The following is a 26596-nucleotide window of genomic DNA, read 5'->3' as shown; positions in this document are numbered from 1 at the left end:
GCAGAACTGCATCTCCCAGAATTCTTTGTGGGAAGCCACCAGCTTTAAATGTAGTTAAACATAAGGGTGTGGATGTGGCTTTAGGCTCCTCTTTCAACAAGAGATCTGGTCCTGGGTTGTAAGAAATGCCTCATGAAAAGCTGAAGAAATGAAAACGCACCGGCAGAAAAATTAGCATTGTTTTAATTTTATCCATAAATAAGAACATTAAACATTATCTTTCGTATGCTACATGGCATTACTGTGCTTAAGCTCAATACAAATGTAAACGTATTATTAAAAAAATATTTCAAATGATAATAGCTCTAGGTAACACATTAGACAGTGTAGAAAATACATCTCAATATTTTAATAGTGCTTTAAACATTGTCGTTAGAAGAAAGTGCAAATGACGGTATTGCTATTCGGTACGTATGTTAACCCAGTGTCAAATTCATTAAAATAAAAAATCACAGCAAGTTAAGAAATTTATCCACAGCTACCTTGCCCAGGGTGAAAACTATTATTAACTGAGCTTAAGGCTGCAATCGTATTCCTTATTTACCTAGAAGCAACGCCCATTCACTCAATAGGACTTACTTCTGAGTAGACAAATATAGGATTACACAGCAAGTATTTATATTACATCGTAACATTGTTCAAGTACTATGAAAAGCTGATTATTCTATCGCTGAAACACACATATATCCTTTAAACATGCCATAAACTAGCAGTGGACCTGTATGCAACTTAAGAGTAAAAAAAAAAGTATACACTTTTCAAATGAGAAGTGTTTTGTGCAAAACAACCCTTTTGGAGCGACCCCCAACACCTGCGGCAAATTCTTGTTGAATTAAAAAAAGGCCCCCAAGCTTGTAAGTTTGTTTTGATTTGGTGTGTGTGTGTGTGTGTGTGTGTGTGTATATATATACACAACATATTTTTTCACAACATTTACAAGGGATGGGATTCTGCGCTCATTACAGTGGTGCCCCGCAAGACGAAAAACCCGCTAGACGAAAGGGTTTTCCGTTTTTCGATGCGCTTCGCAAGACGAATTTCCCTATGGGCTTGCTTAGCAAGACGAAAACGTCTTGCAAGTCTTGCGATTTTTTTCGCTCCCCCCCCTTTTTCTAAGCCGCTAAGCAGCTAATAGCCTTTTAGCCGCTAAGCTGCTAAGCCTTTAATAGCCGCTAAACCGCTAATAGCGCTAAGCCGCTAATAGGGTTGCTTCGCAAGACGAAAAAAACGCTAGACGAAGAGACTCGCGGAACGGATTATTTTCGTCTTGCGAGGCACCACTGTACCTCAGAAGAGCACAATGGGACTTGCTTCTCTGCAAAATGGCTATAAAACTACAGCTTTGGCATTGCTGGCGAAGCGGGTTAGTAGCTTATTTCAGCAATCCATTCAAATCCATTTGATGTTAACATTAGTATGGAACACGCTATCTTTTAGCTATTGCTCCCAGCTGTAAGGTTGATAAAAGCTGGTGAGCCAAGAGGCACGTTTTACCTACCACCTACTGAAGGAGAGGCTCCCCAAATCAATTTAAAGTTCAGCTCCACAGACTGTCTCACTTTTCATATAGTAAAAACCTTATTTAATTCAGGGGTGGGGAATCTCTGGCCTTCCAGATGATGTTGGACTACAACTCTCTCATCCCTGATCTCTTGGGCTATGCTGGCTGGGCTGGGGCTGATAAGAGTAATCCAACAACAGAAGTTCCCCAGCCCTGTTATTAAAAAACGGACTTTTAAAATAAAAAAGAGTAAAATTAAAACCCCCTTTTTATTTCAGCGTTCACTCAAAATTAGATGACAGAATTTGAGGACAGTTGCAAAAGAATCCTAGTGTACAGACAAAAATGTAAACTGATTATTTTATCTATTTTACATCTTGTAACTATTTTATATATGCTTCAAGACATCACTGCTCATAATATTATACAGTAGTACCACATAATGTCACAGGTTAACATGAAGAGAGATCTACAATCAAAATCTATTGCAGGTAATTATCACACCAGTCCTCCTCGTTTAGAGTGCCTGGATAACCCAGTCTTGAGAGGCACAATCCATAAGTATTATTATTTATTTATTTAGGCCATTTAAGTCCTAAGGGGAATCGGATGAAGTACTTAAGTGCACCTCCAGTCGATTTCATGGGGAATTCGAGCGGAGGTTTTAGCTGTGCACTTTTAAACCCCGGGGTCAGTTCTGACTTGCTGTGTCCACCTGAGGCAGAAAATAAATAAATATGTATCTTCTCAGTTGCAAACAACCACAACTACAAAAACCAACCAAGCAGCAAGAGTTTGTTATGCTATTGTGGCAAGGAAACGCACCGATCGTCTGGCAGGTGGATAAGCAGGAGGTTTCTTAGCATGCAGTTATATTCCAATATATTTCGACGTCGGACGTACAAGAGGTGCTAAAGCTGAAGAACAGTATTCTGCCACCTTGTGATAAAACTGGAGAAATAAGAGATATATAGCCGCACCGACAGCATATCTCTTCTTTCTTGTATCTAAAAATGCAAGAAGGGCCTTTACGCTCGCCAGAAGCTCGGCCCTGCCCTCACCGGTCCTGGAAGGAGCCTTCAAAAAAGTCCCATATGCTCAGAGACTTTGCGCCTGTTCATTGGGGGAGATGGGAAGCCCAGAGCACTTGTTCTTTAGATGTCCCTTTTATGAAGAGGCACATAGTAAGACCATTGATCCCCTCCTGGTGAGGCTCGCTGACCTCCCGGAAAAGCAAAAATTTGACCTTTTCCTGTTAGGCAAAGATCAGAAGACGACCTGGATGGTCGCCAGATTCTGTGTACAGAAGAGTGACTAGTGGGGTGCCACAGGGTTCTGTCTTGGGCCCGGTCTTATTCAACATCTTTATCAACGACTTGGATGATGGACTCAAGGGCATCCTGATCAAATTTGCAGATGACACCAAACTGGGAGGGGTGGCTAACACCCCAGAGGGCAGGATCACACTTCAAAACGACCTTGACAGATTAGAGAACTGGGCAAAAACAAACAAGATGAATTTTAACAGGGAGAAATGTAAAGTATTGCACTTGGGCAAAAAAAATGAGAGGCACAAATAGAAGATGGGGGACACCTAGCTTGAGAGCAGTACATGTGAAAAGGATCTAAGAGTCTTGGTTGACCACAAACTTGACATGAGCCAACAGTGTGACGCGGCAGCTAAAAAAGCCAATGCAATTCTGGGCTGCATCAATACGAGTATAGCATCTAGATCAAGGGAAGTAATAGTGCCACTGTATTCTGCTCTGGTCAGACCTCACCTAGAGTACTGTGTCCAGTTCTGGGCACCACAGTTCAAGGAGGACACTGACAAACTGGAACGTGTCCAGAGGAGGGCAACCAAAATGGTCAAAGGCCTGGAAACGATGCCTTATGAGGAACGGCTAAGGGAGCTGGGCATGTTTAGCCTGGAGAAGAGGAGGTTAAGGGGTGATATGATAGCCATGTTCAAATATATAAAAGGATGTCACATAGAGGAGGGAGAAAGGTTGTTTTCTGCTGCTCCAGAGAAGCGGACACGGAGCAATGGATCCAAACTACAAGAAAGAAGATTCCACCTAAACATTAGGAAGAACTTCCTGACAGTAAGAGCTGTTCGACAGTGGAATTTGCTGCCAAGGAGTGTGGTGGAGTCTCCTTCTTTGGAGGTCTTTTAAGCAGAGGCTTGACAACCATATGTCAGGAGTGCTCTGATGGTGTTTCCTGCTTGGCAGGGGGTTGGACTCGATGGCCCTTGTGGTCTCTTCCAACTCTATGATTCTATGATTCTATCTGTAGGCACAGACCATCTCCCAACTCAAAATAGTTTGTTAAGAAAATCCCCAAACTCGGTTCTATGGGTGACTCTGGGTCAGATCCCTGCAGCTGTTTATTGTTGTACATTGTTTTTAAATTTATTGTTGGACAATGTTTTAATTGTTTGTTTTCCTTCTGTGACTGTACCCCCAAGTGTGTTTTATAAGCTGGTCTCCGACCGTAATAAATTATCTCTCTCACCTTGTGATGCAGAGAACCACAGGTGTAACCAAGTGAAGCATAATCACAATCACTTCACGATAACAGGGGAAACCTGTTAGGGTTGTTTTAAAAATAAATAAATCGTCCCAGTCAAGCATGGATCTGCTTGGGGAACAGTAGCCCCTGCTGCAATTCAGAACACACACATGACCTCCTTACGTTTGCAATAGCCGGGGAATATTCCTCAAAAACACTTCTGCTGCTGGTTTTAAATGGGTTCTCTGATCCGCCTAAACAAATAGCTGTACCCTTGGAAGAAAGCCTACTTTGTGTTTCTCCTCACATGCTGCAGTCAGCAGCTGAAGTCCTGCTCCAGATCCCTCAACTCCATGAAGCACAGCTGGTGACAGCCAGACTACAAAGTTATTTCCAACCAGGTGAGGGACCTCAGGCGCCCATCACTGTAATGTTTCAGGTGGCGGGCAAAAAACACAGATGTTTACTAAAGTTTTCAGCTGGCTGTTTTTATTTGTTCTGGTTTATTCCTGAGACTGTTTAGGGCAGGCACCCCCAAACTCAGCTCTCCAGATGTTTTGGGACTACAACTCCCATCATCCCTAGCTAGCAGGACCAGTGGTCAGGGATGATGGGAGTTGTAGTCCCAAAACATCTGGAGGGCCAAGTTTGAGGATGCCTGGTTTAGGGTGTTGTTGTTTACTGGTTGTTTTGAAATTACTAGTTTTTCACACCAATACTTTGGCCTTTTGACTGCAGCTATGAATGGGGATTGTGACGTCTTTTACTGTTTTTGTGGAGTTTGGATAAATAATAATTTTAATAACTTTGTTATTTCTACCCCGCCCATGTGGCTGGAATTGTTAGCTGCCTTGAGTTTCTTTTGAAAAATTAAGCCGGATGGAGGTTTCCCAGAGAAAAAAATAAATAAGTTAAAAAATTAAGATATTACATAATTCTCCTTTGAAAAGAAAAACGGACTACTGTAAGAAAGAATATTAGTGTTTTTTTATCACTCTGACCACAGCAAGAAATAACCAAATCCAGAATTTATGCCCATCTTAATCATTTAAAAGCACTGGAAGAGAGAGAAACATAATCTGTTGGTATTTCTTGTGGGACCACTGACTGCCGCTGGTAAGTACAGCAAATTAATTATCTTTCGCCATTAGAATATATTAATTCTACGAGAACTGGAGCATTTCTTGTCTCTCGGTTTAAATATTAAACAATTAAGAGTTGCCTTCTACAATAACCCCAACGTCCTCGTTCTGCAGTGACAAGTTAGCCGATCTCCCTTTTATTTTCCATGCATCGTTTCTACCTTGGCCCCTCCAGCTTCACCAAAGGCAGGCTCCTTCTCAATCAGGCCTTGGCTATGCAAATTGAGAAGGGAATCTGCGATAATCCTTGCTGTCCTCTTCTGATAGCCTCCAGAGGTCACCATCAAGATGGGGATTCGGTGTTTCCTAGCAGCTCTGAACACAATTTCATCGCGATCGATAATCCCCTGCAGTTACACAAAAAAAGGAAGCACATTGCTGAACTTCATTGTGGTTCATAAACCATTTTAGCTCATGGTTTCATCATAATATATGCTGGAGTAAACAAAATCATTTAGGATCCCAGGGTGATCAAGCGTCCTCTTCAGTCCAGACTTGGACTTTGATTTTATAGGAGACTCTGTGTGCTACGAACCTGAGGTGAAATAGCCAGGCCTCCCAAGGGGTCACCATCCAAGATGTCCGTTCCGGCATTATAAACAATGATGTCCGATTTTACTTCGTTCAGTGCACCTTCCACGTGCATTTTTACTTTCTGAAGATACTCTGCGTCTTCTGTGCCCCAGTCCAATTCAACTTTCCGCCTTATGGCTCCTGAAAGTTACCATGAATCATATATACAATGATTTGGGTGTGGAATAAAGGTAAAACAGTTTCTGATACTGAGTCAGACTTCCATTACAAGCTCTGTGTTATTTGAGTAATCAGTAGGTGGGATTTGTTTCCAGGCTTATCAGCCCCCAGTGGCTGGTGGTGTGGTAGGAGAGCCCCCAGAATAGCATGGAATGGGTGAGGGGGATGACACATTTTGTCCAGAAAGCTATCATGTTTGGAAGAGCGCAATGTTGATTTCCACCCATGGGGTGATATTCAACTATGTTTTACTCACAGAAGGCCTGCTGAACTTAATGGCCCTGACTCAGTCACGCTCATTAATTTCTGTGGGTCTACTCTAAGTAAAGCTTCATTGAATGCCACCCAAAGTAAATAAGCTATAAGGTAAAGGGTAAAGGACCCCTAGACGGTTAAGTCTAGTCAAAGGCGAGTATGGGGTTGCGGTGTGCATCTCGCTTTCAGGCTGAGGGAGCCGGCGTTTGTCGACATACAGCTTTCCGGGTCATGTGGCCAGCAAGACTAAACCGCTTCTGGCGCAACGGGACACCGTCACAGGAACCAGAGTGCACGGAAAAGCCGTTTACCTTCCCACCACAGCGGTACCTATTTATCTACTTGCACTGGCGTGCTTTCGAACTGCTAGGTAGGCAGGAGCTGGGACAGAGCAACAGGAGCTCACCCCGTTGTGCGGATTCAAACCACCAACCTCTGATCGGCAAGCCCAAGAGGCTCAGTGGTTTAGACCACAGCGCCACCCGCATCCCTATAAATAAAGGTAAGGTAAAGGTACCCCTGACCAACAGGTCCAGTTGTGACCGACTCTGGGGTTGCGCGCTCATCTCGCTCAAGAGGCCGGGAGCCGGCGCTTGTCCGAAGACAGCGTGACTAAGCCGCAGCTGGCGAGCCAGCACCAGCGCAGCACACGGAAACACCGTTTACCTTCCCGCTGGAGAGCGGTCCCTATTTATCTACTTGCACTTTGACATGCTTTTGAACTGCTAGGTTGGCAGGAGCAGGGACTGAGCAACGGGAGCTCACCCCGCCGCGGGGATTCGAACCGCCGACCTTTCGATCAGCAAGTCCTAGGCTCTGTGGTTTAATCCACAGCGCCACCCGCGTCCCTATCCCTATAAATAAGCTACAGCAAAGTACAAAAGACGAGGTCCAATACACAGCGGTACATCTGGTTACAAACTTAATTAGTTCCGGAGGTCTGTTCTTAAGCTGAAACCGTTCTTATCCTGAGGCGTGCTTTCGCTAATGGGGTCTCCCGTTGTGCGCGCGCCTCTGACACGCGATTTCCGTTCGCATCCTAGGGCAAAGTTTGCCACAAGTAGCAGCTACTTCCTGGTTAGCGGAGTTCGTAACCTGAAGCATTCATAACCAGAAGCGTTTGTAACCAGAGGTAGCACTGTAGCTTATAAAAATGATGCAACATCAAATATTTTATTATTGATTTCTTACATTTACTTCCCACCCTTCTACCAAGAACTTTGCATGGGGTGATGCGCACTGTTATTCCCTTCCTCTCTTGCTAAAAAGGAGCGTGACGACCTGGGCTGCAAATGATTCTGGGAGATGACAAGTGGCCCAAAATCAGTGAACTGAGCCTCACAGTCATTTGGACACTGGGCTCTCTGGTCCTAGTCAAACCATGACTAGCCGCTTCCTTGCTGGACTAGCAGTCCAACAGCATCTTGGAGAGTCACAGGCTAGCCATCCCTGGCTGAGATATTTGGATTTTTTTTAGTACAGTGTATCCTGGTTTCCCTTCCCCATTCTAGTCAAGCTAGTAAAGGGTAAAGGGACCCCTGACCATTAGGTCCAGTTGTGACCGACTCTGGGGTTGCAGCGCTCATCTCGCTTTACTGGCCGAGGGAGCCGGCGTACAGCTTCCGGGTCATGTGGCCAGCATGACCAAGCCGCTTCTGGCAAACCAGAGCAGCGCACGGAAACACTGTTTACCTTCCCGCCGGAGTGGTACCTATTTATCTACTTGTACTTTGACGTGCTTTCGAACTGCTAGGTTGGCAGGAGCAGGGAACGAGCAAAGGGAGCTCACCCCGCCGCGGGGATTCGAACCACCGACCTTCCGATCGGCAAGTCCTGGGCTCTGTGGTTTAACCCACAGCGCCACCCACGTCCCTTTCTAGTCAAGCTAGCATCCCCCAAAGGCAAGTCAGTCCTCCATGGTCACCGAGACGGGTGCCAACAACAGCATCCATGTATTCCCCCTTTTAAAATCTGGAATAAGAGTGAGCCTTAGACAGCAGAGAGAAAACTTGGGAATGCATGCCCAAGTTTCTAAAAAAGTTTCATACCACTTTCTAAAAAAAACCAACGCCCTGTGATCCCAGGGATGTCTCACACAGAGAAGATTTCAAATATCTGAACAGTGCAATGGGAAAAAAACCAGCAAATAGTTTCATTCACCAGAGAGCAACATTTCAATTGTCAAAAGGGCAATTCCTCTATTGGCAAGTTTTATTTTGAATTGTTTTAAGGTCACAAAAGCTGGGGAGATCACCCACTTACGTTTAGCAAATCCATCTCCTGGATAAATATACCTGTTGTAAACGTCCATAATATACACTCTTCGGTCATCCATAAAGTCTCTTTCATGGCCATTTCCCTGTAAGTTTACCAACACCCAGTTAATGCAAATCAAGCCCAATTAGTGATTAACATAGATTAATGGAATTTCACTATTTGTTTTTGCTCCTTACGAAAAGAGTGCACAGGGTATTATGATGCTTATTATGCCGTAAAATAGTATGCAAATATGAAGATACAGATATGGATATAGGCACACGTTTAATATACCCAATGTTTTCCTTATCTTCTCCATATACAATAACCAATCTGGCAGATTTCTTTTGCAGGGGGAGGGGGAGTCTACATACAATCTAGATTCAAAGTGGTATTTTCCAATTTATCAAGCCTCATCTTTATTTCTCAGAAGTTTCCCATAACAGTGAATACTTATAGATTCATTTTTCAGCAGATCATTCAAATGATGCAGTCATCAAAACCACTGATCCTTTGTTTTCTCTGCCTTCTATTTGTCGGCTCATTTACTGCAACTGGGTTTCTTTTAAAAACTATATTAAAAATGTACCGTATTTTTCGCTCTATAAGACGCACCAGACCATAAGACGCACCTAGTTTTTGGAGGAGGAAAAGAAGAAAAAAAATATTCTGAATCTCAGAAGCCAGAACAACAAGAGGGATCGCTGCACAATGAAAGCAGTGATCCCTCTTATTGTTCTGGCTTCTGGGATAGCTGCGCAGCCTGCATTCACTCCATAAGACGCACACACATTTCCCCTTACTTTTTAGGAGAGAAAAAGTGAGTCTTATAGAGCAAAAAGTACGGTACTTGATTTACAAAAGTATGTGCGTTGTCTCTTTTCTCAGGTTGTGAAGTCTTTTCTATATACAGTGGTACCTCGGTTTACGAACTTAATCCATTCCGGAAGTCCGTTCTTAAACCAAACTGGTTCTTAAACCGAGGCGTGCTTTCCCTAATGAGGCCTCCCGCCGCCGGTGCCCTTCCACCGTGCGGATTCCGTTCTTAGACCGAGGTAAAGTTCGCAAACTGGGACACTACATCCGGTTTTGTGGAGTTCGTAAACCGAATAGTTTGTAAATAGGACTGTTCGTAAACCAAGGTACCACTGTACCAGTTACATATGATGTGAGACATTAGTGTTGTATACAGAATAAGGTTGGGGAAGAAGAAAAGGGTGGGGGGAGAGAAGTGATAAACTTATATTCTTATATTTTGGGGGGAGAGGTTACATCTGCATGACTTGGGTAGGTTCTCTTTCTGTTTATTATATTTCCTTGGTAGTGAGAGAGGTTGGGTGGGGGTTTCAAAGGAGGGAAGTGGAGAAGTAGTTCAACCCCAGCTGGTATAGATCACTTTAACCTCACAGTCCTTACCATTCCCCAATTCTGTTTAAAAGCCCTGACTTCCCCTCCCTTCGCTTCCTCGCTGCAGCTGAAACATAAGCACTGTAATGCTTTTTAAAATTTCCTTTGTTTGCTCTGCTCCAAAGGAATGAGGCCTTTTGTGCTCAACTTACAATGAGCCAGGTAAAAGGTAAAGGTAAAGGGACCCCTGACCATTAGGTCCAGTCGCAGACGACTCTGGGGTTGCGGCGCTCATCTCGCTTTACTGGCCAAGGGAGCCGGCGTACAGCTTCTGGGTCATGTGGCCAGCATGACTAAGCCGCTTCTGGCGAACCAGAACAGCGCGCGGAAACGCCATTTGCCTTCCCGCCGGAGCGGTGCCTATTTATCTACTTGCACTTTTGATGTGCTTTCGAACTGCTAGGTTGGCAGAAGCTGGACTGAGCAACGGGAGCTCACCCTGTTGCGGGGATTCGAACCACCGACCTTCTGATCGGCAAGTCCTAGGCTCTGTAGTTTAACCCACAGCGCCACCCGTGTCCCTTACACTGAGCCAGAGAGGTTTGCAAAACAGGGAAGCAGTATATATCACTGCTTCTGCAAAACTCTCTTTAAGTTTGGGGGCAAGGGAAGGGAATTCCCCTCTCCCTCCTCCCTCTGACTTTCTTGGAGCCAAGGAACTCTGAAAGCTAGCATGGCCTTCACTTTCAATCCCTTGTGGAGGTTTTATGGTTTTGCAAAGCCTGATAAGGGGTAGTGGGTTTCAAGTTGACCCGAGGTTTCAAGTTGGCTTCAAGCAACCCATAACACTGGGGAACAAAATTTTTGTTGCATTGACGCCTGCAGTTGTTCTAACCTAATTTCGACGTGCTGATTTCATATCTGAAGTTGGTTTTGTTCTGTAAGCTCTAGGGTTTTTTTGCAATTCATGTTTTTCACTTTTCACCATAATCTTTGTTTTTCACAATGCAAGAATTCAGTGTTTTATTAAACACATAGCCAAAGTCGTACAATATGAGTATAAATGTAAGTGACTTATATAGCATTGAACATGACATGTATAGCATTGAAAATGACATGTATATCTATGTACAGTTAGAGGTATGCAAAAAAGTGTATTTCCTTGGGAGACACAGAATACTGGGGAACAATTTTTTTTTCCCTTTTGTATGAGATTTTTCAACTTTTCTTATATGTTCTTTCAATGCTGATTTCAAATCTGAAATCGATTTTCGTGTACATGCTATAATTATCTTTCGATTTCCGACTTTTGCCGATATGTCATATTTACACTGGGGATAAGTGGACACTGACACGTTGATCTACCCTAACCACATGGTAATTATTGTTTTGCAAACTTAATTTTTCTTCATTTTTACAGTTTTGTAACCTAAATATTTGTATTTTTCAGATCAGACCATGGCTTCTTCAAGTAGACAAAAATGTGTCCAGATGCTTTTGTCTACAACTCCCAGCTGCTAGGAGATGTGGTCCACAACATCTGAGGGTCAGCAGGTTCAGAAATGGCTGTGCTTAGCTACGGTTTAATACATTTAATACATTTTCTGCTTCTGATCGGAGTTCTTTGGGCCCCTGTCAATATGTTCAATATGCCCCCACTGGAAGTTTGATTTAAGGTGCTGGTTTTGACCTTTAAAGCCCTTCACGGCCTAGGACCCTTGTAGCTACAGGACCGCTTCTCCTGGTGTGCCCCGCGGAGGACCTTAAGGTCCATAAATAGCAACACCCTAGAGGTCCCGGGCCCTAAGGAAGTTAGATTAGCTTCAACCAGAGCCAGGGCCTTTTCAACACTGGCTCCAGCCTGGTGGAACGCTCTGCCTCATGAGACCAGGGCCCTGCAGGATCTGATTTCTTTCCGCAGGGCCTGTAAGACAGAGTTGTTCCGCCTGGCCTTTGACTTGGAGCCAATTTGATTCCCTCCTCCTCTTTCTTTTCTTTTTCCTTTTTCCTCCTGTGATGAGGCTGCATTTTAATATCTTAATGTTTCAATATTTTAATGTTGTATTTTAATCTTGCTTTTAAATTGTATTCATTCAACTTGTTTTTATTATTGCTTGCTAGCTGCCCTGAGCCCGGCCTTGGCTGGAGAGGGCGTGGTATAAATAAAAATTATTATTATTATTATTATTATTATTATTATTTTGCAGATTTCAAAATTTTCCCCAAATGCCACCCCATTATCATAGAATCATGGAATTGTAGAGTTGGAAGGGACTGCACGAATCATCTAGTTCAACCTCTGTAATGCAGGAATCTTTTACCCAATGTGGAGCTGAAACCCACGACCCCAAGATTAGAAGTCTCACATATCAAGTTTCCTATATATGTTTTGCTTTTGCAATTTGTTCAGTATAAATCAACTTACTTTGTGGCACAATTCTGCCATTATGTGATTCAGGAGTTCTGTTTCGAATTAAACTTTTTGCATTTGATCACTCACCTGATGCGCATCCAGGTCTATGATAGTTGCCTTAGAAACTCCTTCCATCCTTTCAAATAAAAACTGGAATACAGAGAAAAGAAATAAAGAAGAAATGATTTTTTTAAAAAATTTAAATCGGATTTTTTTTTTTTTATTTAAATCAGATTTTTAAAATAAAATGCTTTTGGAGGGAAAATCTTTCTAAAGATAGTTTTCGATTTAAATTATATTATAGTCCAAAGGCTATTCATCAGGAAATAAGGATTTATTTTAAGTTTTCCATGTGTGCTAAAACTCAGTTTGTTTGTTTTTTTAAATCGTTCAACCACATCAGTTAACAAACATGGATACATATGCCATCATGTTACTGTTTTAGTTAAATAAATTGTTACTAATGATTATTTTTCTCCTTCCAATAAAGTGCAGCAGAAAAGTTGTCCAAATATAAAGTTAACTTATTAAACCTCACAATAATTTCAGATTTATCTGTCTATGTATTTCTAACAGTACAACCAAATCAGTAAATTTTTAAAATAACTGTAAAAACTACTCTGAAAATTTATTATTCCAAAAATGAAACCTCCTTCTGGATGCAAATGTTAAGATTATACCAGCAAGAATGAGTCTTTCTGTAAAAAAATATATGATTTAAATCAAGTCTTACCGACTAGTGATTTAAATTGTGATTTAAATCAAATCCACCCTGATCCAAACTAATAAGCCCAAACATTTCCATGAGATTCATACTGTTTACTTGTCCGTGGACAGGTTCCAAAATAGCTTTTCTCTGGCTCTCCTCAAGAGATTTTGGCGCTTTATTAAATGGCTAAATACAAGGTCAGTGTTCATCCATCTGGGATCTGTCACATTTTACGTTGATTTAAAGGCTTTAAGCAATAATTTAAAGGCTTTAAAGGAAGCTGTAGTCTGTGGCTACAGCTAAACAGGTCTGGCCCCAAGCAATGAGAGACTGCCTGGATCACCCCAGCTAAACCCAATTCTCTAGTTTTGGGGCTGCTGGGTTTATGACTTCACAGGACTTCGCATGAGAGTTTCTGTATTCCTGTGTCCATCCCTTTCACTGAAATCAACAGCATTCCAACTAAGACAAAGTCCACCTTCCTCGTTGATTCACTGTTAGGACATACCTATCTTACTAGGATTACAGCAGCTTTCAGAGACAGTACTCCATTTCCACACGCAGCACTATCTGATTTATTAATAACAAATTTAGGCTACAGGTATATGCTGACGTTTGTTAAGTTTATGCAAAAAATAAATAAATGATGTTGCTGCTTGCAGTGGATCTTCCATACCTTTAGAGCCAATGAGATATCAGCATATGCACAAAACCCTCCACCTTTATCACTTGAGCAGTGATGAAAGCCACCACCTGGAAAAAGAAACGGTAAATCTGAATAATGCATTTAAATAAACTACCAGACACCATGGAAAACATGATTACAGTAGTACCTCGGGTTAAGTACTTAATTCGTTCCGGAGGTCCGTTCTTAACCTGAAACTGTTCTTAACCTGAAGCACCACTTTAGCTAATGGGGCCTCCCGCTGCTGCCGCGCCGCCGGAGCACGGTTTCTGTTCTTATCCTGAAGCAAAGTTCTTAACCCGAGGTAATATTTCTGGGTTAGCGGAGTCTGTAACCTGAAGCGTATGTAACCTGAAGCGTATGTAACCCGAGGTACCACTGTATATAAATACAACTGATGAGCAGGTTGCTTCATGAGCCACGCTTCTTTAACAGGCACCGTAACAACATTAATGAACAAACTCTCCAAAAACCCTACACTTTTTCCTGTTTGTCCTGCTTTTTGTCCTGCAAAGGACAAAGCTTTGAATACCTAGGCATGTCTAAACTGTATACCTGAAGGAGCGTCTCCACCCGAATCGTTCAGCCCAGACACTGAGGTCCAGCGCCGAGGGCCTTCTGGCAGTTCCCTCATTGCGAGGTTACAGGGAACCAGATGGAGGGCCTTCTCGGTAGTGGTGCCTGCCCTGTGGAACGCGCTCCCAGCAGATGTCAAGGCAATAAACAACTATTTTACTTTTAAAAGACAACTGAAGACGGTCTGTTTAGGGTAGTTTTTAATGTCTGATGCTATATTGTTTTTAATATTCGGTTGGAAGCCACCCACAGTGGCTGGGGAAACCCAGCCAGATGGGCAGGGTATAAACAAATTATTATTTTATTTTATTTTATTATTATCATTATAAACTCTCTTTGCTTCTATGTGTTTAAAAAAAAGTGTGTGGAAAATGGCAGCTTCTCTAATCATAAGGAGATTCAATATCCTTTTCATTATCAGACACAGGCAGGAGCTGGCTTGTTTAAAAAGCAACCTTCCTTAAGGTTAAGCAGAGTTTGTCAGCCTGGAGGACGTAGCAAACTGCAGCTCATCATAAGCAGAAACTGCTGAACTCCTGAGTCGCATCAGAGGACTGGGGAGCGGGGAGCATGCAGGCACAAGGTTATGGCACTCTGAATCATGGTTTAGCCTATGGGTCACCAATGCGGTGGCTACGGGCACACACGCACCCCAAAATATATTCCCTGGTGTCTGCAAGATCCCCTCCTGCCCGTGCCCCACTGAAATTAGGCTTGAAAGAAGCCTTCTATTGCCATAGCTGTCAACTTTTCCCTTTTCTTGCGAGGAATCCTATTCAGAATAAGGAAATCAGATGTGGCCAGTGAAGGCTAAAGAGGAACAAACCGGGGCAGATATAAAAGATGACCAGAATGTGGACCAAAATTTTTGCTGAGAGGCATTGAAGGAGGAAGAAGATACATTGCTACTCACCAATATTAATTGCCCATCCTCTCTCAATGGCCAGTTTCCCTGCCTTCAAAAAAATGAAACAGGGGAGGGGAAAATCTTTATCATCATCATCATCATTATTTTCAAAATTCATGCAACAGAGGTGTCCACCTTGTATCTCAATCTGGGTGTTTTGAATTATTCTATAATATACCCAAATGCTTGGAAACTTAAAATGTTTACAAAACTAAAGCATGCTGGATCAGACTTTCCAAAACAAGGCACAGAAAATACTAAGTGAGATCAATTATGTTTCCTCCTGAATAAATACACTTATGAACAAGCTGTGGGGGGAAAGATGCGCTTCAGATTCAAAAGCACGGAAAAGCACAGGTGTCAAAAAGCAAATGTACTGTAAGCAAAGCAAACCAGCGACTCTCACGGTGTCCCATAGTGTTTCTAATAAATATAATAACCCTATGGCCATGGGAGTTCAGGCACCTGCTGCTACTGAGTACAGTGGTACCTCGGGTTACATACGCTTCAAGTTACATATGCTTCAGTTTACAGACTCCGTTAACACAGAAATATTACCTCAGGTTAAGAACTTTGCTTCAGGATGAGAACAGAAATCGTGCTCCGGCGGCACGGTGGCAGCAGGAGGCCCCATTAGCACCAGGTTAAGAACAGTTTCAGGTTAAGAACAGATCTCCAGAACGAATTAAGTACTTAACCCGAGGTACCACTGTACAGCACAAAAGCTGATGACATCCTATGAAAAACTTCATTCAGCAAATCCAGAAGATTGTCACTATTCTGTGAAATGAACTCAGTGAGTCTACTCTGAAACATGGGTCAAGGTTGTAGAAGGTTGTCCAGCAAACATAAATAGCAAAGTCATTCGAGTCAGAGCAGAAACGCCATACGGAGAAGTTATTAGAAAGCAGTTTTCTGGGCCTGATGCTGAAAACACATTAATGACAAATAATTTCCCCTTATTTAATAATTAAATATGTGTATTGCCCTTTTAAAATTGCTTTAGAATTAGAATCAAGAGAAGAGAGAGAAAATGAAACAAAATATTTACCATTATTGTTCCTCCAGTTTGAGTTCTCAGGGGCCTCAGCACCTTTCTCTGAACAAGGAAATTGGGCAGAAAAAGAACAGGTGGGATTTCTGTAATTGTAGCCACAACAAAGGACCACTGGAAAGAAACAAAAGATTATGGATTAGTTGCTCTCAGGGCAAGTCTACCCAAAAGTAAGCACTGTTGAGTTCAATAGGACTCGCTCCCAAGTCAGTATTTACAGGTGGGCAGCTTAAATAACTGATTCATTAGCAGCACCATCTAAACATGTCTACTCAGAAGTAAATTCCTCAGTGTTGCAAATAGGACTTACTCCCTAGTATGACAGTTTAGCGTTCATATCTGTTCATAAAACAGCTATACGCGAAGCAAAAACGTGTGCATTTAAACAAATAATAAAATTACAAAAAGCACCAATGATATCCAGGGAAAGTGCAGATGAGCGAAGGAGAAGAGCAGATTAAATCGCTATATGATAAATCTTTTAATTCAGATCACTGGTCTCAGAAATAAAGCAGTTATTGCTGCTCTTTGATAATGCTTTGGAGTAGTTGTGCCCAATCTAAAAATAATTTAGAAAACATAAAAAAACCAGAAGAATGTTAACTACGAAGGCAAAAGTACAGAGCAACAATGGATAAGGGCAATGATTTCAGTGCCATAATTAGCTAATGCAGGAAAACAGCACACTGAAAATGACGGTACAACAAATAACTAAACTGTAGTTCATATTCATAGCATTTTCAAGTGTACAGCAAAAGCGCAAAATGATTTCTGGAATACCTCTTCAACGCTTTCCAGTATATGATTCTGTAAGCAGTACAAAGAAAGTTGGAAGAAAATATATTCAAACATCTTGAACAACTCACAGCCATAACTAAACTGCAAACTCTACGGCGTTTCAGAGAGTGGTTTGCGACGCGACTCTTAAGCACTGAAAGGTTTTCCTGCCAATGTCGCAAATTTGGTCTGGGATGACGTACTGAAATATAATTTAGCGATATATTTGGGAGAAGTATTAAATCTATATGGCAAATTGTCTTGATAGACGTCCCACAAAAGCAACATGAGTTTTACCATTTTGCATTAGAAGCACTGCTACTAACCTACCCAAACATTGTCTCTTCATAGGGAAAAATAACCAGTGTGGTATACGCTGAGAAATATTATTAGTCTGGCTTGATTATATGGCCAGGATAAGCACAACTGCATGATCAGAGTTGGGAATGGGTTTCTTCTCCTATCTTAGACAATGCCAGTACTGTGGAAGCTGGCTAAAATGAGGGTTAGTCTACTTAAAGGTCTAGGAAACCTGGGAATCTCTGGTTGCTTTTTAATTTCTCATTTCCCTTCTACCCATCATATGAAACAGTACATAACCTGTTCTATTTCTGTTTGCGTTGCAGGACATGGAGGTAAAGGATCCCTGGATAGAGGATAAGGGAGTGGCCAAGACGCAAATCTTGCTGCTAGCTCCATAGCAAAAGCAAAGTCAAACTGCTATTATCTGGCTATTGACACCAATTCCTAAACTCAAAATCAAATCCAGACACAAACACACATAGCTGTCAACTTTCGGATTTGAAAATAAGGAATCAGTAGCCTCAAAAATAAGGGATTAGCAGCCTCACCTGTCCTGGAGACAGTCTACGGGATATCTAACAATCCGGGATAGCACTGGGAAGCAGCGGGAAACGGCGCTGGAATAAGGGAATTTCCCGCAAAAAAATGGAAGGTTGACAGCTATGACTAACACACCCCAGTAAAGGACAGGCATCGAGAAATTAAAAGCCCACTGTCAGTCCCCCAACTTGTCATACGGAGAATATCAGCAGTCCTAAAACCGCATCCATGAAATGCGGAACTTTACTCTTCATTAGGTAGAAACAAATGTAGCTCTTGGGGGGGAAACTTTCAAAACAAGGAGCTATCAGAAGTCAGCATAATTTGCACACAGGCCAGTGCAAATGTAATAGTGCCTTATCTCCTTCTCAAACTTAAGCAACTGTATGGGTCCCATGGTTACACACAATTCTCCTTTTGCATGAACTTCACCCTTTATTTCATTTTCTGAATGAACCAGGGTTAGCATTGCATCTACACAAGCATTTTCTCTAAAGGTGGTTAAATCTAAACCAGAGTTTGCAACACAATCAAAAGTGGAGTTGCACAGTCCTTAGGCTAAGGACTATTAGTAAAAAAAAACACCCAAAAACCCAGGGGCATGCATAACTCTTATTACCATTCACAGGTCCAAAAATGGAAGGAAGGAAGGAAGGTGTGAGTGAAAAGGATGTCTTAACTATGGTCTGCACTGAGCCCGAGTGTTAAATAAATGCAAATTTAGCAGACTGGATTTCCACTGTCTGGAACTAAGATAGTGTTGTTGTTGTTGTTTAGTCGTTTAGTCGTGTCCGACTCTTCGTGACCCCATGGACCAGAGCACGCCAGGCACTCCTGTCTTCCACTGCCTCCCGCAGTTTGGTCAGACTCATGTTTGTAGCTTTGAGAACACTGTCCAACCATCTCGTCCTCTGTCGTCCCCTTCTTCTTGTGCCCTCCATCTTTCCCAACATCAGGCTCTTTTCCAGGGAGTCTTCTCTTCTCATGAGGTGGCCAAAGTATTGGAGCCTCAGCTTCAGGATCTGTCCTTCCAATGAGCACTCAGGGCTGATTTCCTTCAGAATGGATACGTTTGATCTTCTTGCAGTCCATGGGACTCTCAAGAGTCTCCTCCAGCACCATAATTCAAAAGCATCAATTCTTCGGCAATCAGCCTTCTTTATGGTCCAGCTCTCACTTCCATACATCACTACTGGGAAAACCATGGCTTTAGCTATATGGACCTTTGTTGGTAAGGTGATGTCTCTGCTTTTTAAGATGCTGTCTAGGTTTGCCATCGCCTTTCTCCCAAGGAGCAGGCGTCTTTTAATTTCGTGACGGCTGTCACCATCTGCAGTGATCATGGAGCCCAAGAAAGTAAAATCTGTCACTGCTTCCATTTCTTCCTCTTCTATTTGCCAGGAGGTGATGGGACAAGATAGTAGAAAGGCATAAAAATTACACTGTAGAAATTGTTAAAATGTGAGCATAAACTGCACATCTGTTTTACGGTTTTTAATCATCTTTTCTCATCACTGAGATTTAAAAACATGCATGCAATGAAAAGTTTGCATGCATAGAGAATGCACCCCTGTAAAGGATAGCATTGGGCTCTCAAGTAAAAACCATCTTTGGGAGATTCTCACACACCTAAGTTTTGCACCTGGATACGAATTACGGGCAATATAATTAAAGCGGTGTTTTAAAAGATATCATCTGAAGAAAAATCAGCCAAATGACACATGGTCTTGCATTCAGCAGAATCTCAGTGATTTCAAAATTTCAAAAAAATATATCCTTTTTTAAAAAATCAGCCCAATTTGGCTGATTTGGAGTAGTCGCCGTGGTGGGGAATCTTACAGAGATTTCAAGCGAGAAATACACACAGTTAGCGAGAAGGCCAAGAACAGGACCAGGACCCAGTAAATGCCAAAGAAATGGAATGGTAATTAAAAAAGGCAATTTTTGAGAATTATAAAAATTATACAGTTAAAACCATAACACATTCCTGATTTCCGTAAATATTCTACAGTAAAGAGGAAAGCAGTATATATCAGAAGGGGATTAAGTTTTCCCCAAAAATGTCTGCAATATAATGCTGAGTCATGCAAAATAAAATTGATTCCTGCAAAGAGTCACCACTGCTTCAAGATTGTCACCTAAAAACCTGAATGAACTTGAGTTGAAAGAGAGGGGGGAAACTTGGTGCTTCAATTGCTCCCAATGTTTTTGTTTTGTTTTGCTTTGTTAGTACTCGCACCCTAGTGACTGTTTATATAAAACCAGTTTCAGGAGACAGGAATTCAACTTCCCTCAACAATGCTGCCGTTTTCCATTTAAAATTTTCAGGCCTGGGTTATACAAATGAGCAACTACAACAAGATAGGATATTGCTTTATTTATTGCTTTTGTTGCTCATGCTTTGTTTGACAACCAACAGACAGACCAATGTTAGGTTTCTGATGACAGAGTAAACCATAGTGTATAGCTTGTTTGAGCCGTGGATAGGGAGCAAGGAGGAAAGCTGTGCAAGGGGGACTCCCATGGGAAGACGGAAGCACCCATACAATTAAACTACAGTTAAAAACACGCCGTGCCTTTTGTGACGTGAAAACAAGGCTAGTAACATCAGCTATCTTCTTCTGCTTACTAACGCAGCTGGAGAACATCCCAATTCAGATCTTAAGGGAATTGTTATTTGCATTAAATCAGAGTTGCATTAATTGGTCATATGATAGTTCAATACAAACAAGCCTTTCCAATTAAAGGCAGTCAGGTGATAATCTCTGTGAAGCTTTAATATGAAACTGGCTTTTCCAGCTTTCAAACAGAGGTACCAAGAAAAGAGTACAACTAAGGCCTGTCTTATGACCACCTCATGAGAAGAGAAGACTCCCTGGAAAAGACCCTGATGTTGGGAAAGATGGAGGGCACAAGGAGAAGGGGATGACAGAGGACGGGATGGTTGGACAGTGTTCTTGAAGCTACCAGCATGAGTTTTACCAAACTGCGGGAGGCAGTGGAAGACAGGAGTGCCTGGCGTGCTCTGGTCCATGGGGTCACGAAGAGTCAGACTGTCTCTCAATCTAGACACTCACGTTCCTCTTACTGTTGGTCTGTACTGCCATTTGAGTTCCCTAAAATATAAAACTTCTCTTTTCCATAGAAAAGGCATAAGGTAAACCCTATAAAAACATAGTTCTAAAATTACATAATAACTTCTAATGATTTCAGGGGTTTTTTTATTTATAGATAATTTGTGGCAGATTTCTATTTTTAATTTTCTATTCAATACCCCTCCCACCCGCCACTATAACCTAAGGACTATGTTCTAACCTAAGACTTAGGGGGGAAATCATGAAAACAAGAATTCTAAAGCTATGAAAGAAAATGTTTTTGCCGTTTCCTGCTTTATGTTCACTTACAGGTACTGAGGATTTTGTTTTCTGTGTGTGCGAGAGGGAGAAACATACAGGACGAGTGGGGGATCAAAGTTTGTTTCAAACACAAGTAGAAGATACAACACCTTTAATCGATTCAAGTAGCTTCTCGTGTGACCAACCAAAAGGTCTTCTTCAGTTGCTTCTCGAGCTCGTACAATCAGATCATCGGCAATTAGTTTTGCTTCTGAATTGAAAAAGAAAAGCACATTACATCCAGCATCTCATATAAATAAGGCACACATTTCAATACTGCAGAAGCCAGCACATAAGATTTTCCATTACTAAATTAGGCTTCTGCTTTGCTGTAAACTCCATTGCCCACTAAGCGGAAAACGATAGTTTATTCAGGACTGATGGCTATACCACTGCTGCTTTTAAGGCAGTGCAGAACTGCAGATCTAACACACAGAAGGCATACTAATCATCCATATAAAATACAATAAAAATACCAAAGTAATCATAACTGCTGCACACATCAGTAACAATATACATGGAATTACTTCTTGCAAGTTGACTTTTTACAGAATACCGATACAACACAATTTCTACAAAGCTTAAGACTTTCCGTTCAGCACACACTTTACCTTTCAAAAAATTTATGACTTTCCCCCATTTTCCAGCATCGAATGGATGTAGTTTCTCCAGTCCCATAAATGTAATATTGTAATCTGGAGAATACACAATCGGCCAGCATGTTGGCGGGATGTCGTGGTAGAGTTCTGTCCTGTGAGGCCTAACAGAAACAGTAACAACATCAGATATCCAAATACCAAAAAGGAGAAAACTGTAAACTGTGTTACTTTTATTGTTGTTAGCCGCTCTGAGTCCGGCTTCGGCTGGGGATGGCGGGATATAAATAAAATTTTATTTTTATTATTATTATCATTATCATCATCATTATTATTAAATACATTCCACATAAATATGCCCAAATTATGTATCACAACATAGACAATAATATTTGTTGCAGACGACTTTTTCCAGTTATTCTTTCGTCCTCCGGAGCACCAGATATGGAATGCCTGCATTATAAGAGATCAAAAGTGAGGGAGGCCAAACCAAACTATCCAATACTACCAAATGTCATTGCTTGTAGTTTTGTTGGGCACAGGAGGCATTCTGGACTGGGAAAGCCACCCTCTTACATCTCAAGCAGCCTTCAGAAAAGGCCTCTTGTCTTTGGTCACCCACTGCTGGAAGTGCCAACCAATCCGCCCAGCCCACTTGGCTCTGGCCATGCAAAGCCAATGAGCGCGGCTGGCGGGAGCAGCTTGCACACGTGGGACTGTAGAGTGTGGCAAGAGACTTTGCACATGAAGACTAGATAGCAGCAGACTCACAGAATTATAGAACTCGAAGGGACCATGGGGGTCATCTAGTCCAACCCCCTGTAATGCAGGAATATTCTGCCCAATGTAGGGATCGAACCCACAACCCTGAGATTGAGAGTCTCGTGATCTACCAACTGAGCTATGCTCAGTAGCTACACCTAAGGCTCCTACCTGTCCTTGATGTCCTCACACCCTTCATACTGTTTTTTCAGCTCATAGGACAGGAGCCAAACATATAATTTCACGTTAATTGGCCCAACTGCCAATTGTAATATATAGCTTCGCCCTAAACATGAGAACATAACAGGAACCTGCTGAATCAGGCCAATGATCTAGTTCAGCATCCTGTTCTTACAGCAGACATGAGTTCAACAGCACTCTCCCCTCCTGCTATACATAGAATTGTAGAGTTGGAAGGGGCCCATAGAAAACCTTGTCCTCCAGGAACTTGTCTAATCCTCTTGTAAGAACATGAAGTGCTAAGTTGTGTATCTGGGAGACATGGTATGACTGGCCATTCCTAATCAAAACGGAGGGTGTAAGAAAAGATTGAAACCAGATTTGTTTTAGCAGAAACAAAACAGTACAGTATTTTAGCTAAATAAATATGTATAGTATTTAGCCTGCCTGAATTAAAATCAATTCCCATTCAGGAAATTTCATCACAGATTATCGTTCCGATTGATATAATAGAAAATGCAAGCGTTTTATAGCACAAACCTATGTATATCAGTCAAAAGTTCCACTGAGCAATGTAATTTACTCTCTTGTAAACAGTGCACAGGACTGTGGCCTTAATTTGATTTGTATCGTTTAGAACAACACAGAATGTGAGAGTCATATCACAGGGTTCACTCCAGAAATGAACATTCTTTAATTTTAAAACTTTTAATTTAGCATTAATTACTGTATTTTACATGACTGGGATAATATTAGAAAGAGTGACACGGGTGGCGCTGTGGGTTAAACCACAGAGTCTAGGACTTGCCAATCAGAAGGTCGGCAGTTCAAATCCCCGCGACGGGGTGAGCTCCCATTGCTCGGTCCCTGCTCCTGCCAACCTAGCAGTTCGAAAGCACGTCAAAGTGCAGGTAGATAAATAGGTACCACTCCGGCGGGAAGGTAAACGGCGTTTCCGTGCGCTGCTCTGGTTCGCCAGAAGCGGCTTAGTCATGCTGGCCACATGACCTGGAAGCTGTACGCCGGCTCCCTCGGCCAATAAAGCGAGATGAGCACTGCAACCCCAGAGTCGGCCACAACTGGACCTAATGGTCAGGGGTCCCTTTACCTTTACCACTTTCTGATGCAACTTTTCATCCTTAGCTAAGAGGGCCGTGAATAAAAATGTTCAAACAGCAAAATAATAATAATTTTAAAAACCCAGTACCACATTCTGAAGTTCAGGCTCCAGCAAGCCGCTTGAGACTTACTTGGCTCAAATAAATGCAATATCTATATGCGACCATGCTATTCACAGAACTAAAGGTCTGCTCTTTAACAAGCCTCATTTCCCAAGGTGCAAACCAACTGCTGGTGTTGCAAACTGGCAGCACCTAATTATGCAACTGTCACATCATACAATTCCCCATTTGAAATGTTTAACTATCCCCACCCCATTACCTGTTTGTGCACAAACAACACACACAAACAAACAAACAAACAAACCACCCAACACTGCAGCGGATGAAGCGGACTGCAGTCCTCAAAAAGACCTTACAGGCTCTTAATACTAATAATAAAGCTTTTTTGTTTCGTTTTTAAGGTCTGACATTTTGTCACGTTTTTATATTTTGCTGGAAGCCGCCCAGAGTGGCTGGCTCGGGAAACCCAGCCAGATGTGAGGGGTATAAACAGGGCCGGATTTAGGTTTCGTGAGGCCCTAAGCTACTGAAGGTAATGGGGCCCTTTATATGTCCAGCTGTCCTTTGTTGGCGCTGTTTTTTGCATTGAATATATGCTATATGTGGGTTTTATTTTATTTGTTTCTTATCTTATACTTTGGAAATGTGCTATATGGTAATTTATGAACCTAATAGGTATCTAAAGCCATCTGCCACTGTTGCTGTATGTAGGTTTTATTTTCTTTGTTTCTTATCTTATATTTTGGAAATGTACATCCAGGTGTATTTTTCTCCTTTAATTTTTTTTTGGGGGGGCACAAGAGACGGGGCCCCTAAGCTATAGCATGTTTAGCTTATACGTAAATCCGGTACTGGTATAAATGAGATTATTATTATTATTATTAGTTATTATTCCACCCACCCAGCCACCCATCGCTTTACTCTCTGGAGTCGAGAGGCTGCTGCAGCAGCAGCACTTACGTCGTTGGGTTATTATGAGGCAGGACAAAAGTAGCCACAAAGAGGTGGGGTTTTTGTGTGTAATTTAATACGGACTAATAGCAGCCAGGCCCGTGGGGGCTGCTTCCCTTCCCCCGAGGGGAAGCATCCCCATCCCACCCGGCGCTGGAGGGGGAGGCAGCGAAGCAGAGGGCGCCTCGACCTCCCTCCATCTGAGCCGTCCCCCGTCGGAGGCAGGAGCGGCGGTCGCTAGACCTGCCCGGGCTCCTCCCTCCTCGCGCGCCCAAGCGGCGTCTCCTCCTCCGCCCGGGGCCCACGCAGTCCCGCCGCTCGTTACTCACATGGTGCCCGCTCGCGTGTCCATCTACCTATCTACTTGTATCTATCGACATCTGCGGACGCACGCAGGTCCAGAGAGCCCATGCCTCGGTGTTAACTGAGCATGCCCGGCTGCCTTCGAGCATGCTCAGAGCCGCCGAGCGAAGCCGCCGCCCGAGCCCTCACCCCGCGGAGCGCGTAGGGACGCCAGCCCAAGCGGCCGACCAACCAATCAGCGCGCCCGTTTCCTGTTTCATCCTCCTCACAACATCCCTGTGAGGTAGGCTAGAGAAAGGTGTTCAGTTGCATTCAAGCAGGTGAGGATGAATCTGGGCTGGTTTAAAAATAGTAAAAAATAAAAATAAAAAGTAATGGGGGGGGAAACCCCTGATATTTTATTTTTTATTTGTTCGTTAAAGAAACATATGCACTGCTAACAACAACCACCACCACCCTCGAGGCAATTCACGGAAAAGGGAAAAAGATTCAACAATAATTTAAAACATCCAGAAAAATAAAAACAACAAACCCAAAACAAATTAAAACACACAGCAACAGTCTAAATTTCTGGGTAGGCGTCTCTATAAAAAAGAATGTTATTAGCAGGTGGTTCTGGGAGGTTTGCTGGTTCCTAAATTTTAATTCCAGGTCTAAACTATTGGAGGAGAAAATTCTAGTCCTTTATCAATCTGGCTGTACTGTGCAGTATATGATATATAATGCAGCTTTAACAAAATGGGCTTGGGCGCCCCCCGGAGGGCAAAAACAAAGCGTTTGAAAATCGTGGGGAACGGAGTAAGAAACCTTTAAGGCAAACATCAGCGACTCTACGAGGCGGAGATCGGGATCTCTTGCAAGCTCTTGCAGTACCAGCCATACGCATCCGGCTTCCCACTGGCGTCCCCCACAACTCCTCGTCTCCTCCCCACACATTAATGGTAGCATTCCACAATGCCATGTGCAAGCAGCCCCCGCCCCTTCAATCCCGCTGCCCTCCATGACCATTTTTCTGCATTCCTTCCAGCTGCAAAAGTTTGCAAGCTTCTCTTGAACGCTCTTTCAGGGACTGATCCAGGGGCGGCTGCCGCTGCTGTTTTGCAAGCACCCGTCCCTTTTTTGCAGCTCTGCAAATTTCTAACGAAACCAGCAGGGGGAGAACAGCGGCGCAACTGCAAGCAGTTCTCCAAGGTCAACATTCGCGCTGTTTGAAATATATGTTTACGCTGACATGGCTTTGCTTGCTCCCGACCACAGAAAGAAAAGCAAGAGATCCAGGGGCTTGGAGAGAGGGGGGGGCAGGACCCTGTAGCTTTCCTTTAGAGGCACAATGCGCTCCAGAGAGAAGCCTCCCCAGATTCCGCTAGGCGCTCCGATGGAGTCCCACCGCTTGCAGCGCGCAAAGCCGGACGAGGCGAGCAAAGGGGTGTGCGGGAAGCCGCCGCCGCCGGGAATCCTTCCTAATCCTTCCTTTTCCTGTCTGCAAAGGCAGGGTG

The 26596-nt window shown here is 42.8% G+C and overlaps 2 protein-coding genes across 3 annotated transcripts in view; one reads left to right on the top strand and one right to left on the bottom strand.

Annotated features, from left to right (window-relative positions):
• The window catches only part of LOC308469914 (pantothenate kinase 3), a 33251-nt gene extending 20984 nt beyond the window's left edge, over positions 1-12267 (top strand). Inside the window, exons 7-8 of one of the 2 annotated variants that reach the window (XM_080993014.1) lie at positions 11219-11314; positions 11976-12267. In XM_080993014.1, the coding sequence (XP_080849140.1) occupies positions 11219-11314; positions 11976-12014 (135 nt within the window). In that variant the 3' untranslated portion in view covers positions 12015-12267. Of the gene's footprint in view, positions 1-11218; positions 11950-11975 lie in introns of those variants that run through there. The other variant, XM_080993015.1, reaches the window with a different exon arrangement.
• Positions 162-26589, bottom strand: HDAC11 (histone deacetylase 11). The gene is made up of 14 exons (XM_080993081.1): positions 26488-26589; positions 25127-25432; positions 21739-21887; positions 21238-21338; positions 16893-16919; positions 16110-16226; positions 15065-15107; positions 13567-13643; positions 12269-12331; positions 8428-8524; positions 5693-5871; positions 3773-5504; positions 1279-2779; positions 162-955 (listed from the first exon to the last, which is right to left on the bottom strand). The coding sequence occupies exons 2-12, from the start codon at positions 25147-25149 to the stop codon at positions 5295-5297; spliced, it is 1086 nt and encodes a 361-aa protein (XP_080849207.1). The 5' UTR covers positions 25150-25432; positions 26488-26589; the 3' UTR covers positions 162-955; positions 1279-2779; positions 3773-5294.
• Between the last annotated feature and the right edge of the window lie 7 nt (positions 26590-26596).

Source organism: Podarcis pityusensis (genome assembly GCF_964106645.2).
Source record: "Podarcis pityusensis genome assembly, chromosome: 2".
NCBI classification, from domain to species: Eukaryota; Metazoa; Chordata; class Lepidosauria; order Squamata; family Lacertidae; genus Podarcis; species Podarcis pityusensis.
This window is presented reverse-complemented; position numbering and strand designations above follow the sequence as displayed.